General features: G+C 39.4%; 1 protein-coding gene across 2 annotated transcripts in view; it reads left to right on the top strand.

Annotated features, from left to right (window-relative positions):
- Positions 1-884: 884 nt before the first annotated feature.
- Positions 885-15,084, top strand: part of arb2a (ARB2 cotranscriptional regulator A) — a 139,126-nt gene continuing 124,926 nt past the window's right edge. For both annotated transcript variants that reach the window (XM_077600198.1, XM_077600197.1), the window contains exons 1-5: positions 885-980; positions 1,763-1,900; positions 2,154-2,255; positions 6,482-6,582; positions 13,994-14,059. In XM_077600198.1, the coding sequence (XP_077456324.1) occupies positions 1,792-1,900; positions 2,154-2,255; positions 6,482-6,582; positions 13,994-14,059 (378 nt within the window). In that variant the 5' untranslated portion in view covers positions 885-980; positions 1,763-1,791. The remainder of the gene's footprint in view (positions 981-1,762; positions 1,901-2,153; positions 2,256-6,481; positions 6,583-13,993; positions 14,060-15,084) is intronic.

Here is a 15,084-nt window from a genome sequence, read left to right as displayed (position 1 = left end):
AAATTATCCTTAAGTATAAGCGTTAGGGTTAAGTCTTTTTTTGTTTTGTTTTGTTATTTTGCCCTGCAATTGAGTGGCAACCAATTCAGGGTGTACTACATCTAATGCCCATAGTCAGTTGGAATAGGCACTAGCATCCTCCTGATTCTTGTGAGGATAAAAAATGAATGAATGAAATTTATTCTGTTAAAGAAATGCAAATGTTGGTGTGTTTTAAAAAAAGGAATAAAATATCAAAGACAAACAAGATGATCAGAACTGAAGGGATTGATACATTAGTGATTATAGGTACTTGCCTAAAATGGTTACATGAAAATTTGTATTAAGAGTTTTTTTTTCTTCTTTTTTGGTTCGTTCTAATACAGGGGTGGGCAAACTGGTCCTCGAGGGCTGCTGTGGGTGCATGTTTTTGTTGCAACCGATCCAGCAACTGCACTTTAACCAATGATATTTCTGCGGAAAACAAGAGGAACCTGACTGCAGTCCTCTGATTGCACTTGCAGGACACCGAATTGGTGAAAATGTGGCCTCTTTCTGGGTTGGAATGAAAACCTGCACCCACTGCGGCCCTTTGTGGAATAGTTTGCCCACCCCTGTATCTCTAAGTGAGTATACACGTGTTATTCATGTAATTCTTATCTGAACCTTCAGGGTTTTGAACCAGTCCATTCTTTGAGAGTGCATTTTATAAAGAAACTTATACTTTTCAAGATTTATAATTCTTTTTACCTGACTAAATAGTTGAAATAGTACTTCCACTTTTTATCTCATGTTCTTGGTTCAAAAAAGGTTATCCATCAGTGACAGCAGAAGCAGCAGCCGCGCTGCTGTGCCTTTAAGAAAAAAGGGCTTCGACTCCGTTGCCTTGGTTACCCGGAAGCTTGGCTCCTTCGCTGCGCATCTGCCTGAGATTACTTCCTGTTTTGTAGATATTGTCCAGGAAGCAGCAGTGTGTTTCCCGTTGCATGTTCTCAAGCCGTGTGAGTCCAACATGAACAATTTGCTCTTTATTTTCTGTTCATCTACCGTGTCCTGGTTTGATTATAAAAGCATGTGAAGCAAAAAGCACGACTTTCTCGTTACTCGCCTCGATCTTAGGGGCGTTCTTATATATGCATCCTTTTGAGTTAGAAATAACAGGTTTTAAGTCTCATCTCATTTTCTGAACCGCTTTATCGGCATTAGGGTCGCGGCGGGTGCTGGAGCCTATCTCAGCTGACTCTGGGCCAGAGGCGGGAGACACTGAATCGGTGGCCAGCCGATCGCAGGACACAAGGAGACGGACAACCATGCACATTCACACCCATACCTAGAGGCAATTTGGAGTGTCCAATCAGCCTACCATGCATGTTTTTGGAATGTGGGAGGAAACTGGAGTACCCGGATGAAACCCATGCAGGCCTGGGGAGAACATTCAAATCTACACAGGTGGACTGACATGGATATTAACCCAGGACCCCAGAGCTGCAAGACCGATGCGCTAACCACTCGCGTCACCGGACCGCCAGGTTTTAAGTCTTGAAACAAATAAAAGTGCTCAGTGCACTGCTCATGTGATAACTTGATGAGGAACCAATAACAACACACATGCACATGCAAAGGGACGCTAGCACGAGTCGCTGACAAATTGTTGTGATGAACTGACTGCTGGGTTTTATTTTTGGTGTAATATAGTATCACCACTGCCATGCTTGTTTTATTTTCCTTCCCTTGAATCACGGAATTGTGGAAGTGGTCCTTATTTTGTTCTCACATCTTACAGGAGACGTTTCTGTGAATCGGGGGGACCTGATGCTTAGGTCTCAGTTTTGTGCTGCTAAACCAGCTGTGTGTGTCTTGGTGATCGCAATGGCCCAAGTGGCCGCTCAGGAGGACGGAGAGAAAACTACAGCTCTCAGAGGTGACCATGGGTTAGGATACACAAACAGACGATAATGCATGTGTGGTCAGTATTGATCACAATAGATACAAATCCATTGTCACATTACAATTGCAGTGAAACATAATAACTCAATGCAGACTTTTACAATTAAAAGGGATTTGATGTCAATATCAATATCACTTTCAACGTCAGTGAAATAGTTAAGGGCTTCAGACAAAATATTTCATATTCAAATGGTAATTATTCTGAAATGACATTGTATTTTTTTCAGACCTGCTCTCAAGAATAGATTTAGATGAACTCATGAAGAAAGATGAACCCCCTTTCACTTTTCCACAAACCCTGGAAGAGTTTGAATATGCCTTCAATGAGCGTAAGTACCCATTTAACGAAATGCTCTATATTATTGGCTATTAAAGTATGAAGTTCATTCATTCATTGTTTTTTCGAACGACTTATCCTCACAAGAGTTGCGGGGGTGCTGGAGCCTATCCCAGCTGACTTTGGGCACCAGGCGGAGGACACCCTGAACCGGTGGCCAGCCCTTCGCAGGGCACAAGGAGACGGACAACCTATTCACGCTCATACTCATACCTAGGGGGATTTCAGAGTGTTCAACAAGAGACATGTCTATCTTGGTTATTATATGTCAATTATTTTTGTAAATGCACCAGATAACTTAATATTATTATTATTATTTATTTATTTATTTATTTATTTATTTATTTATTTATTACATGTGTGACTATATTAGTATTTAGTTACTACCAGATTATTTTAAAGTCTCTTTAGAAATCACTTGGCTATCTTTGATGAAAGCAGTTGGGGGAAGGTGGGAGTTGAAATTTAGGATCTCAATTGGGTGTTTTGGATCTCTTAGCATTCCCCTCCAGCATCTCCACCCTCTTCTCTGTCAGTATCTCTGTTGGCTGTCTGGCTGGCTGAATGTGGGACATGTTATGTACTCTACGGCCCGTCAGAAACCTACTCAGCCTTGCCCTCTGCCTGCCAGTTTATTTGCATAATCTCAGCACGCATAAGAACAGAGATGGAGGGAAACATAGCCTACCCGCCACACCTCTTTACATTGTAATGTCGCCGTCTGGCAGTGCCGTTCCCCTTCCTGTTTGCAGCTTGGTGTCCCATAAACATATGAACAGTTAACTTCACCTTTTGGCCATTCGTGTGCGGTCGATTGGTCGCCGGTCTTTTGGTCACTGTCTTTTGGTCGCCGGTCTTTTGGTCGCCCGGACCGCGACAACGGGCGACCAAAAGACTGGCGACCAAAAGACCAACGACCAAAAGACCGGTGACAAAACAAGGTAAAACAACAAGGTCTATGCATCAATAAAAGCCAACAATGGCCCTGAGCAGTTTCACTGAGCGGACGTGTGAGTGTATAAGAGTTTGTATGTACATGAGTTGTACCCTTAGGAAGGTACGTCAGTCAGGGTCTTAACAAGTTCTCCATCAAAAGTCCTGGAAATTTGGAGCTTTTCTTTATCCTAATAATTAATAGGGCATTAAGTATGACTAAATAGTAATTTGCAGTTTGTATTTAGGGAATTTGAGCAACGATTTAAATGGTAATTATCAATAACCTTCCGGGCGACCAAAAGACAGGCGACCAAAAGATCGGCGACCAAAAGACCGGCAACCAATCGACCGGCGACCAAAAGACCGGCGACCAATCGACCGTGTACCCCTGCCATTTGCTTTCCTATCTTTTTTCACATATGGCTCGGAAAGGTGGCCCGCTAGACAAGTGGTTAGCTTCACAGTTCTGAGATCGATCCCAGGTTCGGACCTTCCTTTGTGGAGTTTGGATGGTCTCCCCAGACTTGCGTAAGTGTTCTCTGGGTACTCTGCTGGTTGAACACTCTAAATTCCCACTAGGAATTAGTGTGAGCATAATTGGTTAGAATCTCATTGCGCTCTGGGACTGGCCGGCCACCAATTCAGGGTGTCACCCGTCTGGTGCCCGTCATTGGCTTGGGTAGGCTCCAGCTCCCCCCACAATTAATGAATGGCTGGGAGACATGTATGAAAATAAAACCTCTGAATTTTTCACCTAAAATTTAGTTTATGATTAACCCAAAATATCTACGTTTTTAAGGAGACAATTGGAACAAAAGACATCGAAATGTTCATAAAGTGTATCCCTTTTAATTAGGTACTCTTTGAATTCAATGGCTGCCATTGAGTCAGATGTTCATTCGCTTCCCCGTCAAAATAAATTTGATATCTACTGCTATCAATGGAATTGAAAAACAGTTCCTCTGGATTAAATAATTTAGATCTCTATAATTGTCAATAGCTGGCAATAAGTTAAATATTGTGAAATTTAAAAGAAAAAAAACAACAACGATAGATTATTATTGTGAGGCCTAACCAGAGTATATTGTTTGTTAAATTAATTTTACTTTTATTTATTTTTTCATGTATTGATTCTAGAAAATATACATGAAAAGAATTATTAGTATTAAAATATTTAAAATGGAAATATGGTAGCACATGACACATACCAAAAAAAGTGACCCGCCCTAAAATAGCTTACAATTGCAATGGTGAGCAATATAAACGTCAATAATAAAGTAATGTTAACTAACAATATTTTTCTCTTCACCTATTTGTTCTGTCAGCCCCCAAATACAAAGTAATAACTTCACAAAAAAACAAACGCTAATGGAATAATCTTTTCAACAATTAGTTGCTATATTTCCTCTTTTGGGAAAACATTTTATTCTTAATTGCCCACAATGATAAACTCAAATTCATACACACAATTGATTTACCACCCGGACTGTTTTTCCTATATCAGGTCTCATTATTCCATTTGTCCTATAGGTATGTGGAACCCTACCCAGCTGTATTTTGTCCTGTACTTCCCCGTTTTTTTTTAAGGGGAGCATTTCTATTAAAGACATCTCACCCCCGAGGCAATGCCTCCTCGAAGATGTCTGGTGCATTTCCACAGTTACAGCCGGACTACCACGGCTGGAGACAAGTGGAACAAAAAATGTTAATTTGAGCATGTAATGACGCCAATGCCGACAAGGCTGTGTACAATAGTTTGCAGGTGCCTTCATCACTAAAGATGATGGCTTCATTTTGCGAGCCCTCCGGTTTTTCCATTACTGGAAATCCAAGGTTATGTACACCTAATTAAGCGGCCAAATTGAGAACAGAATGCTAATTATGACAAAAAAAGAAGAGAAAACTTGAGAAAACGGTATTCCTCTGAGAGCATGGTGTTGGGGGCGGCGGCTGAGTTGTACATGCCCTCACATAGGCACACACAGACGTTTTCCATTGTATGATTTCATTATAGCTCCTTGTGCTTCTCTTAGGCGGTGGTATTTAGATCCTCTCCTCCATGAATGCATAATTGATTTTCTTCAAGGTACTTTAGTGCTTTATCCTTACTTCTCAACCCACTCTGCTTCTACCTAACAGGCAGGAGTCTGTTTTTAATGCAATGCGATGACAAACCAAGATTAGGATTAGGCATTGTTTAACAACTAACATATAAAGTTGGCGCTGTGGGACTTGCTTTCATTTGCAGTCCAATGTTTATAACATTGAAAATGGTGGTAATTTAGTAGCTGAAGGGAAATAGCTCATCTATTTGTTTTCCATGATCGAGTATGACTGCCCTCTGGCTATTTGGGTTGTATATGCATACTTTTGAAGGTTTGGCTTGTACAACTTTTGCAGTCATAAAGGTCAAAATTAAATTTAGCATGCCTTAGTCCTTTATTCTTTTGCAATGTCAGCAGAAGGATCGATGGTCTCGTAAAACTCGTAATTCCACAGCTATTCAAGGGCAATTATTTAACAAAAGAAAATGAAACGAGAAAAATTCTATGGGGGGGGGGGGTTCTGTGTATTTTATATTAGGTAAAACCTACTATTAACATAGTGGCTGCCATTGACTGCGCCAGTTGATTTGAGGTAGGAGAGATGCCAGCCAGTGGAGGATTGTTTATCTGCTGCCACCCTCCCGGTTCAATTTGATTGGACGTTTCTAAATAATAACCTGAAAAGAGCTGCATCATTGTCGGTGGCATTTAAACAGTTAAGTCACCTAAATAGAATGCTACAAGTGGAGTGTTCCACCTGAAAATGCAGCATTGAAATATTAGCAAGTGCACGTTTAAGTAACCAGTAAAGGGTATTTGTTTTCTTGGACTCTGCTCTAAAATAACGGCATTATTGGTTGCAATTAGGAACACAATATATACTTCTAACCTTGCTAATTTTAGCTGGTTGCAGTCCTGCTCACCATTATTCGCACCCTTTAGTTGTTTACATTATCTTTACAATATCTTCTGAAATAACAGGGATTAATTTCATCATCACTAAATTTAATTGGATGTCCAAAGTTGTTTTTTTTATTTTTTTTTAACGAAGATTGGTGTTATTGGCATTTCATTCTAATATAACAGTGAAGTATTATATCAAGTGTCTTAGTCAAGCTCTGTCCTGACTCAAGCATTTGTGTCACATTAGGAATTTACTGTAAGAAGCATAATGTTACAGGTATCCATTATCCCTCTATCCTTTTAAAGTCATTTTTATTCTCTCTGCCTCCAATAGACGGTCAGCTCCGACACACAAAAACAGGAGAACACTTTATCTTCAATGCAAGAGAGGATCTGCATCGATGGAATCAGAAACGTTATGAAGCTCTTGGAGAGGTAATAAATTATATGATACTTCTACAAACGGTGAACGGTAAAGAAACTCTTGAATTTAAAACCTATGGTGTATATTATCTACCAATTGAACCACATGATTCAATAATACACAATTAGCATAGTGAGGAAAACAAACGGTGAACGGTAAAGAAACTATTGAATTTAAAACCTATGGCATACCTGTCAACTTCTGCCGATAACTGCCCTTATAAATGATTATGATTCCCCTTACAAACACCAACAAAACCTTACAAACACCGTACGAGTCGTACGGTGTTTGTAAGGTTTTTTGGGGGTTTGTAAAGGGAATCATAATCATTTATAAGGGCAGTTATCGGCAGAGGTTGACAGGTATGCTATGGTGTATATTATCTATCAATTGAACCACAGGATTCAATAATGCACAAATAGTACAGTGAGGAAAACAAATTAGTTTAGTACTATTTTAATCATATAAAACGGCTCTACTTAAGAACCTTATATTTTCACTGAGAACATTGACTCATCAATGTATTGAAGATCTATGCTCTCAATCACAACAATGAGTTAAATATTGGTCATATGAACTTTACGTTCACTGCAGTTGCATTGAACCTGATAAAAATACTTCAACTAATGTAGAGCGAGTTTGTCATTGCATAAACATATGCCATGTGCACCTGGCCTCCCAAATTTGATTCAAATTGGATTTTTCTGTTGTTGTGAGTCCATACAACAGCTTTTCGTAGACTCAGTTTTAGGATTAAAACACCGATATTATTTAAAAAAAAAATAAAGACAGCGTAAAAAAAATCTCCTCTCAGTTGCCAAATAAAGCTAGGGGAGAGCACTGCCTTCAACACCCTCCCCGTGTATTTTTTTTCTCCTAAATGTGGGACATATGGTTTGTCCAACGTCACATGTGCAGAATAGATATGCAAGGTTTGCCACGTCTTCTTTGAAATATCCCAATTCCCTCTATCGACCACAATGTAGAGTGAGCTAGGACCGGATAAGGGTACCGGTATTAATTTCACCATCCCTTCTGCCTTTCTACTGTTTTTATATCTTCGAGAGGTCTTAATATCGACTGTCTTAGTTAACCTTAGTGAAGAGGGCTCCAAAGCATTTTATTATTACAATGACTCACCGACTACTTTCATGTGCTCCCGCTTGGTGTTGCTTGGTCCGGCGAGGTCACCACCGCCTGTGACGGTGTCAGTTGTAGTCTAATTCCTGCAATTTGGTGATGAATGTCTCTCGATGGAACACGAGCATACGTCCCTGGCCCAGATGGAGCTCTATTAAGCTGCTAATAAATGAGGATTCTTCTCTGCTCTACCGGCATCTGTGACATGGAAGGCACTTACAAATTTGCAAATACACACATATACATACACACCCCCACACACGCACTCACAGAGCCAAAATATTATAATGAAGTAAAGCAAGCCAGATGGCTGAATTAGAAAGCTGTCTCGTTTTCTCTTTATCTCTTCCTCACTCTTGTTTTCTTTCTGCCTGTCTATGCCATACCATGCCACCACTCTTTCCGTAGTTGCCTCTCTTCCTTACTCTGGATAATAAGTGTTGTGTTAGGGCTGATCGCTTGACCCGGCTTTTTAGTGATTGTTAAACACAATTAAATATTTGATTTTTTCCCCAATATAGTATTTGATTTATTTATTATGTAAATTTGTTTTTAAATAGATAAGGCAATTGTTTTTTTTTTAATATTTATTGTTTTGCCAGTAATTTCAGAAGATGAGCTGATATTCATTCATTCATTTTCTGAACCGCTTTATCCTCACTAGGATCACGGGGGGGGGATTGGCCTAGAGGCGCGGTACACCCTGAATCGGTGGCCAGTCGATCGCAGGGCACGAGGAGACGGACAACCATTCACTCTCACACTCATACCTAGTGTCCAACCGATAACTGTAAATTACACAATAAAAAACTTTGAAATATTTCAGTGATATTGTATTGAATTCTAATTGATTATATGTTGTCTTATCAGATAAGACAACATATAATCAATTAGAATTCAATACAATATCACTGAAATATTTCAGTTTTTTATTGTGTAATTTACAGTTATTAATTTGAAAGCTGTTTTAAAGGACAACTAGAAACATTTGGTTTAATTAATGTTTGTTGAATACTGAGTACTGAGTGCTGTGCTTTGCTCCTTCCAGTCATCGTCATTGTTGTGTGCAATGTCTCTGAGCTACTTCTTGACAAAAGATTATTATTTTTTAAATGGGTTTCAGGTCAGGGACATTTGAGAAAGAATCAGAGTTACAGCACAGTTACAACATGGTCATTCAACAAGCTTTTAAGGGCCGAATAGCTTCCATATTAACTCATTGCCTTCTATGGACAACATTATGCATCCATTTCATTCAAACTAGGAGGACTGTCTTTTCATGTTTCAGTGCCATTGATGGCACTAGACCTCCAATCCATTTTGACTCAGAGGGCTGGCAGCAATCTTTCACTCACAGCTTCTGCCAAGCAAAATGGATTGGAGGTCCGGTTCCGTCAAAGGCAGCAAATGTATTAAAGGGACATTGCAAAAGGCGAACTATCTAGTATTGTGAAAGATTATCCATATTTATTTTTAAAAATAATATTACATAAATGAAAAAGTTTGGATACCTCAGTCTTGCAGCAGAAGTCACGAAACCTTTTCTTGCAAAGTTAATGAAATTATCAGAAGAAAGACAGAGTATATGTCTGCTCTTCCAGACTATTACCATCATTATCATTATCATCATCTCCAAACCATACTTTGAAATACTGGCAAAAAGAAGTCGACACCGTCACACAAAAATGGTGGCAGGGTGAGGTGAATTAAATCTGAAAGAGACGGGAATCCTTCAAAGCACAGGAAAGGGATGTGTTAGTGCTGGCATCTGTCGCCAACGCTGACGCCCACAGTGGCATTTGCTACTTTGAATTAGTCAGCTCCTGGCTTCTCAGTTAACACCTGAGGAGGTCATTATGAGGCTATTAAGGCAAGAGGAATGGGGGCGAGATAGAGGAATGCCTTATACTGTCTAGTATAAACAATCTGTCATTCTGAGAACTTTTACTCCCGCTGGAGATCCGTTGACCCTACGAGAATAATGCCAGGCTTTGTCCTGACAGTTCACTAATTCACAACACTGATCCCCATTATAATACTGCTTTCTGTTTGTACACAAGGCAAGTGACTTATAATAAATAACCCTATTCTATTTTTTAAGACTCTCAATATTTTTGCACTCTCTTACTCTGAGTATGTTTTGTTGTTGTTCTCACTGCTGTGTTGTGTGCATTGTTTGGGGGGATTTATCTTTTCTTCATCCTAGCCTTTCCTCATCCTTTTTGTCAAGTGCAAATTATTTCCTGAGTGTAGACAGTGATGCAGTACAAAGCACCTCTTCAGATGTCATTATACAAGTACAGCTTTTTTTCCTTTTCTTTCATACAGTTTGTTTGGCTAAGTGTTATTTTCTACCACTGGACAACGAAGACAAGTAATGTGTGCTTGATACCTATATATTGTGAAAATGCTTGTGGAATGTAGCATTACAACCAAATTTTAATGTTTGCCATTGTTTCTTGGGATATTCATTCATTCTTTAATTTTCCGAACTGCTTATCTTCAAAAGGATTTGCTGGACCCTATCCCAGCCAACTACGGGTATCAGGTGGCTGACAGCCTGAATTGGTGGCCAGCCAATCACAAGGCACAAGGAGATGGACAACCATTCACGCTCACACTCATACCTAGGGGCAATTCAGAGTGCTCAACCAGCCTAGCCATCATGTCTCTTGGGACGTGGGAGGAAACCGCAGTGCCCGGAGAGACGATACAAACTCCACAAAGTGAGGACTGTTACATGGGATTGTTGGCCAAAATTAAATTCCACAGGATTAACACTTTCTACAAAATACGCACAAAACATCTTCCAAAACATCTCCACAGAACTCTGAAATTCAACCAAAAAGCTAACAAAAATGTGCTCATCCACTAAAATACCATTTAGTAAAGCTGTACTGCCCACAAAAATATTTCACCAGTGTGTGTAAGAGTTCATCCTAAATTACAGTATTTTTATGACAGCTCCTCATTGGATCATCTCATTTTCACCTCAGGTGCGGTCAGACAAGCCAACCGTGACTATGGTAATCACTGGGAAGACCCGTTATTGAAAACAAAATGATGCACATGTGCAATCTGAACCTGGGAGGTCTGTCTAAGTTTCACAATGGAACCACTTCCAATCCTCATTAATCCTTCAGGCTGCTGTTTTATGGAGAGATGTTACGTGGATGAAGAGTTTATATCACTGCCCAGCCCCTTCAAGGACTCTTATCGGGGCCTTGAACTGTACAATAGCCACTTCCCTCCCCTTCATCTGTGCAGCCTTCCATTGCTCCTCCTGTCAGCTGTTCACCAAAGTGCGAGCTGGCACCAGTTTACTTCTTCTGGGGATTCCCGCCACATTGCTCCTCTTTTGTCTTTTCTTATTCCTCTCACTGAGTTCCTTCCTTCTTGATCCCTGAGTTCTTGCTTTCATTGGCTCATTGCCTCGCCTGCACAAATCAACCTCAGGCATGGAGATGACCTTATTCACAGTGGACAAAGCTCAGATTAGGGGTTAGGGTAACAGAGTTACTTTCACGGTCATTCAGTGACCTCCTATCGATCTTTCACGCAAGTTTCATAGTGTCAATGTCTCTGTGTGTCTGCCCTTAAAACACAGCAGTCTGTCCAATGATAGAGAGAAGTCAATCTTGTCTTGTGTTTGGTGCCAAATGGACTTGCCAGGGAGAATAATAAGTGCAAAATGTATACCCAATACAGACGCTGTAACATGTAAATCTTTTTTGACTTTAACAAACATGCCAACTAAACATGTGTATTACATTTAGAATTCAATATCTAGACTTTTGATTTGCTTTGTCCTCTGTCTAGAGAGTACAGTTAAATTGTGGCTACATTAATTGTTTTTTATCACCTTCTGAAGCCATTTTTGTATCCTTGATTAGAGGGTGCTCAGCCACCTGAGGCCCTGAACAAATAATGAAATGTATAGTGCAAATGAAATTTCCTGCGAGGCCTATTGATGTTATTATAAAGTAGCATACCAAAGCCCAAAATCATTTAAATCTTCATCAGTCCATCTGACATTTTAGTGAATTAGCTGGGTGTGTTGCAGCAAGGATTTTGGCTCTGCTCGCTGTATTTCACCATGGGGTCAAATAGTGGATCGATTGTCTCATTTGAACCAACGGGCAGCCTTTGATTGGCTATTATAAGCCTAATGCATGTCTGTCGTGCCCTTCATAAACAGTAAATCAAGTTAACATTGAGCTGGTTTTTCACATGAACAGTATTAGTTGTTTACATATAATTAATAGTTATTATTGCTTGCCTCTCATTTTTTTTCCAAACATAAGTCAGTCGCAGATGATGTACTAGACACTGTAAAATTGGTTAGCATGTCCCAAAAACTATTAATATTCGAGCAAAATTCAAGATATCTGACATTCAATCATATTTTCCCGAGATAGGTGAGTTTTGGGTGAGTTTCTTATGAGAGAATACTGCAGTATTCAGTGAAGGAGAAACACACTGTCAGGAGAACAGATTGTTGGAACAGCCTCCAATTTCTTTTTTCTTGGCAACTTCGCAATGGATGGAGCACCATTTTTATTTGAATGGGGATACCATACCTGCCTCCAATCCTAGAGTCAAACCTATTCACCATTGAAAGTTAAGAAAGCAACAAACCTATTACAGAATCCTTATTCATGTCTAGAGTTTGGGATGGGATCTTAAGGGATTTTGAAGGACTCATATTGGAAATTCTGTGAACATATGACATGTCAGATAACACCCGGGTCACACACAGTCCAGGCTCAGAAAAAATGTTCCAGGTTTGCTGCACAATCTCACCAATGGTCATCAAAGTGCATCCTTGGTTGTAAATCCACACGTGGACATCCCTAAATCTTTGTTTGCAACACACTTGTATCAACACTATACTTAAGCATGTTGTGTTAGACAGTTCACACAGTGATACACATGGACTATTAAATGGCACTTTCTACATGCACCTCCCTTAGCCAATGTCAACGGTGAAAATTACCGAAAGGAGCCACATTGCGCAATTGAATTTTTATTTGCCACTGACAAACCTTGATACTGATGATAAAAAAATGCCTATATAACACTATCCCACTGTAGTATTTCAAAATTGTTTTTTTTTTTTTAAACTAAGTATATTTTTCATATCTGGGCATTGTTTTTGGTGTGAAATTTCCTCTTTAATTTCATTTTGGATATGTATGCATTTCAGAACTCACTCACCTAAATGATGGATTTCAATGTTTCATCCAATATTTTCAGAAGCTTTCTTCCCTTAGTTGTTGATAATGGCATATAAACTTTTTGAGAGGCGTTTAAATAAATTCCATTCTTACACGATACAATATAGCCAATATTTTTTGAACAACAATAGTTGTTGATTTTTAAAGTGTATTGCTAATGCACTTCAATTGATTTAAAACACTTGTATGTGCACATTTAACAGAATCAGTTAAACTTCACCTAAAGCAATATATCGTAGAGCACATTTTTAACATTTCAGACGTTTGAATAAAAACCATTCTTTTAATTGGACATTGAAAAATGTTGATGTTTCTTTTTCACTGGGGTGATTAAATCATTGCTTCACCAATGAATGTACAGTTTTTTGTTTAATTCAACACAATGTTCCTGCAAAATATGCACGCACATGTATGCTGGCCATAGAATACAGAAAAAAATCAGCATAGTAGGCCTTAAACATATCGAAAATCACAAATGGGACTATGCTGTGTGAATTTTTCACATTGATGCTTGTTTATGTTTGACCTCAGTTGCTAGTCACCAACAACCAGAAGAGAACACACTTTTTAGGTTTGGCACCATCACTGGCCCTTCTTTCCTTGTCAGGGTGATACCGCAAAATCCAGATGAGCAAAACAAACAGGGTCTGAAAAAAAAACAAAAAAACAAAAAAAGAACAAGACAAATTGAATCGAAAGTTGTTAATGTCACTGCAGCTTGAAAGCGTTATCCTGGGGGTGGAATGACTCATATAGTACAAGGTTTTTAGTGCTCTGGCTGCAGGGATAAACATAACTTACATTAGCCTTTCTCCCTTACTGGAGATTTCCTCTCTCGGTACTTAAATTCTTAACACTCTTTACTCTTTCACATTGAAGAAACATTTATTTTTAAATATATATTTTACTCTGTTGTTTGGAAATACCTGGGATACTTGTCTACAAACTTTTATTTTATCCATAGCATGAGTATTTGTCACTGGAAAGACACCACCCAATGTGTCAATGCTGTCACATTATCTTATTCTTTTGTTCTTCTCTGTAGATCGTCACTCAGTATGTTTACGAGCTGCTGGAGAAGAAGTGCAACATGACACGAGCAATCATACCAGTAAGTAGTCTAAGTTTTATTTGTGTCTTTCCAAAGTAAAAGGACTACCTCATTGGCTGCCATTGATGGTGATAGATGTCTAATCCATTTTGACTTGGAGATCATTGCCAGCCTCTTCCAGTCAAAATCCATATTATGTCTATCACCGCCAATGGCAGTGAAAGGGTTATACATGTAAACGTGTCTAGATCATCAATTTAACTGTTACATGATACATCATTTCAATCGATAGCGTAATTGCATTCCTATGGTCAAATGGCTGAGTCTCTACCTGTACATTGTGGTGATATATTCTTTGACCATATCATCCAGGCTCAGTGCACTCACTTGATTCCTTTTATTGGTTGTTAAAAGTATGTTTGTCTCTTTTTTACTCTCTCTATTTAGTACTACCCTATCTTGGTATTTCTTTTTTTCTATGTGTAAAAGTTGCGATCATTTTTCAGGCAGCCTTTATAGGAATGTTAGCCCTAGCGGAGTTAGCAGCGGCGCTAACAGGGTCCATAAATCAACTTCTAGCTAGGGGTTCAGTGCCTTTCATTAGCCCCCCCATACACATTTACTGGTTTATCTGCCTCGACTATTTACATCATTATTCCCCCGCAAAATGGCTCTGTTCTGCTTTTCTGTGGTCCACCCGCCTGTGTGTATACGGCATGTGCATTTGTATGTGGCTGGTGGGTCTGTCCACCTGCGTAGCATTGAACTTGTGACCACAGATTTTAAGAAGATTAACTGCAGCCAAGTAGAGTGAGAGGGAATGAGGGAGCACCCGAGAATAAAAGGGCAAGATTTTCTCCCCCACTCACTTCTCTTTGTCTGCTTGGATTAAGTTCTTGCAGCTGCCACCCATGGCTTTTATGGATAGTGTTTGTCTCCTTGTCTCCTAGGGAGTGCGTGCACACAGTCACTTATCCCCTCTTTCTGTCTGTATCACTTTCTGTCTCCGATTTAATCACTCAGAGGCTGTTTACTTGTCATGATTAACAGAATGACACATGTTATCTTTCTAATGCGTAAAATTT

The sequence above is a fragment of the Stigmatopora argus genome, chromosome 5, assembly GCF_051989625.1.
Source record: "Stigmatopora argus isolate UIUO_Sarg chromosome 5, RoL_Sarg_1.0, whole genome shotgun sequence".
Taxonomy (NCBI): Eukaryota; Metazoa; Chordata; class Actinopteri; order Syngnathiformes; family Syngnathidae; genus Stigmatopora; species Stigmatopora argus.
The sequence above is the reverse complement of the archived record's forward strand: the minus strand, read 5'-3'. Positions and strand labels throughout refer to the sequence as shown.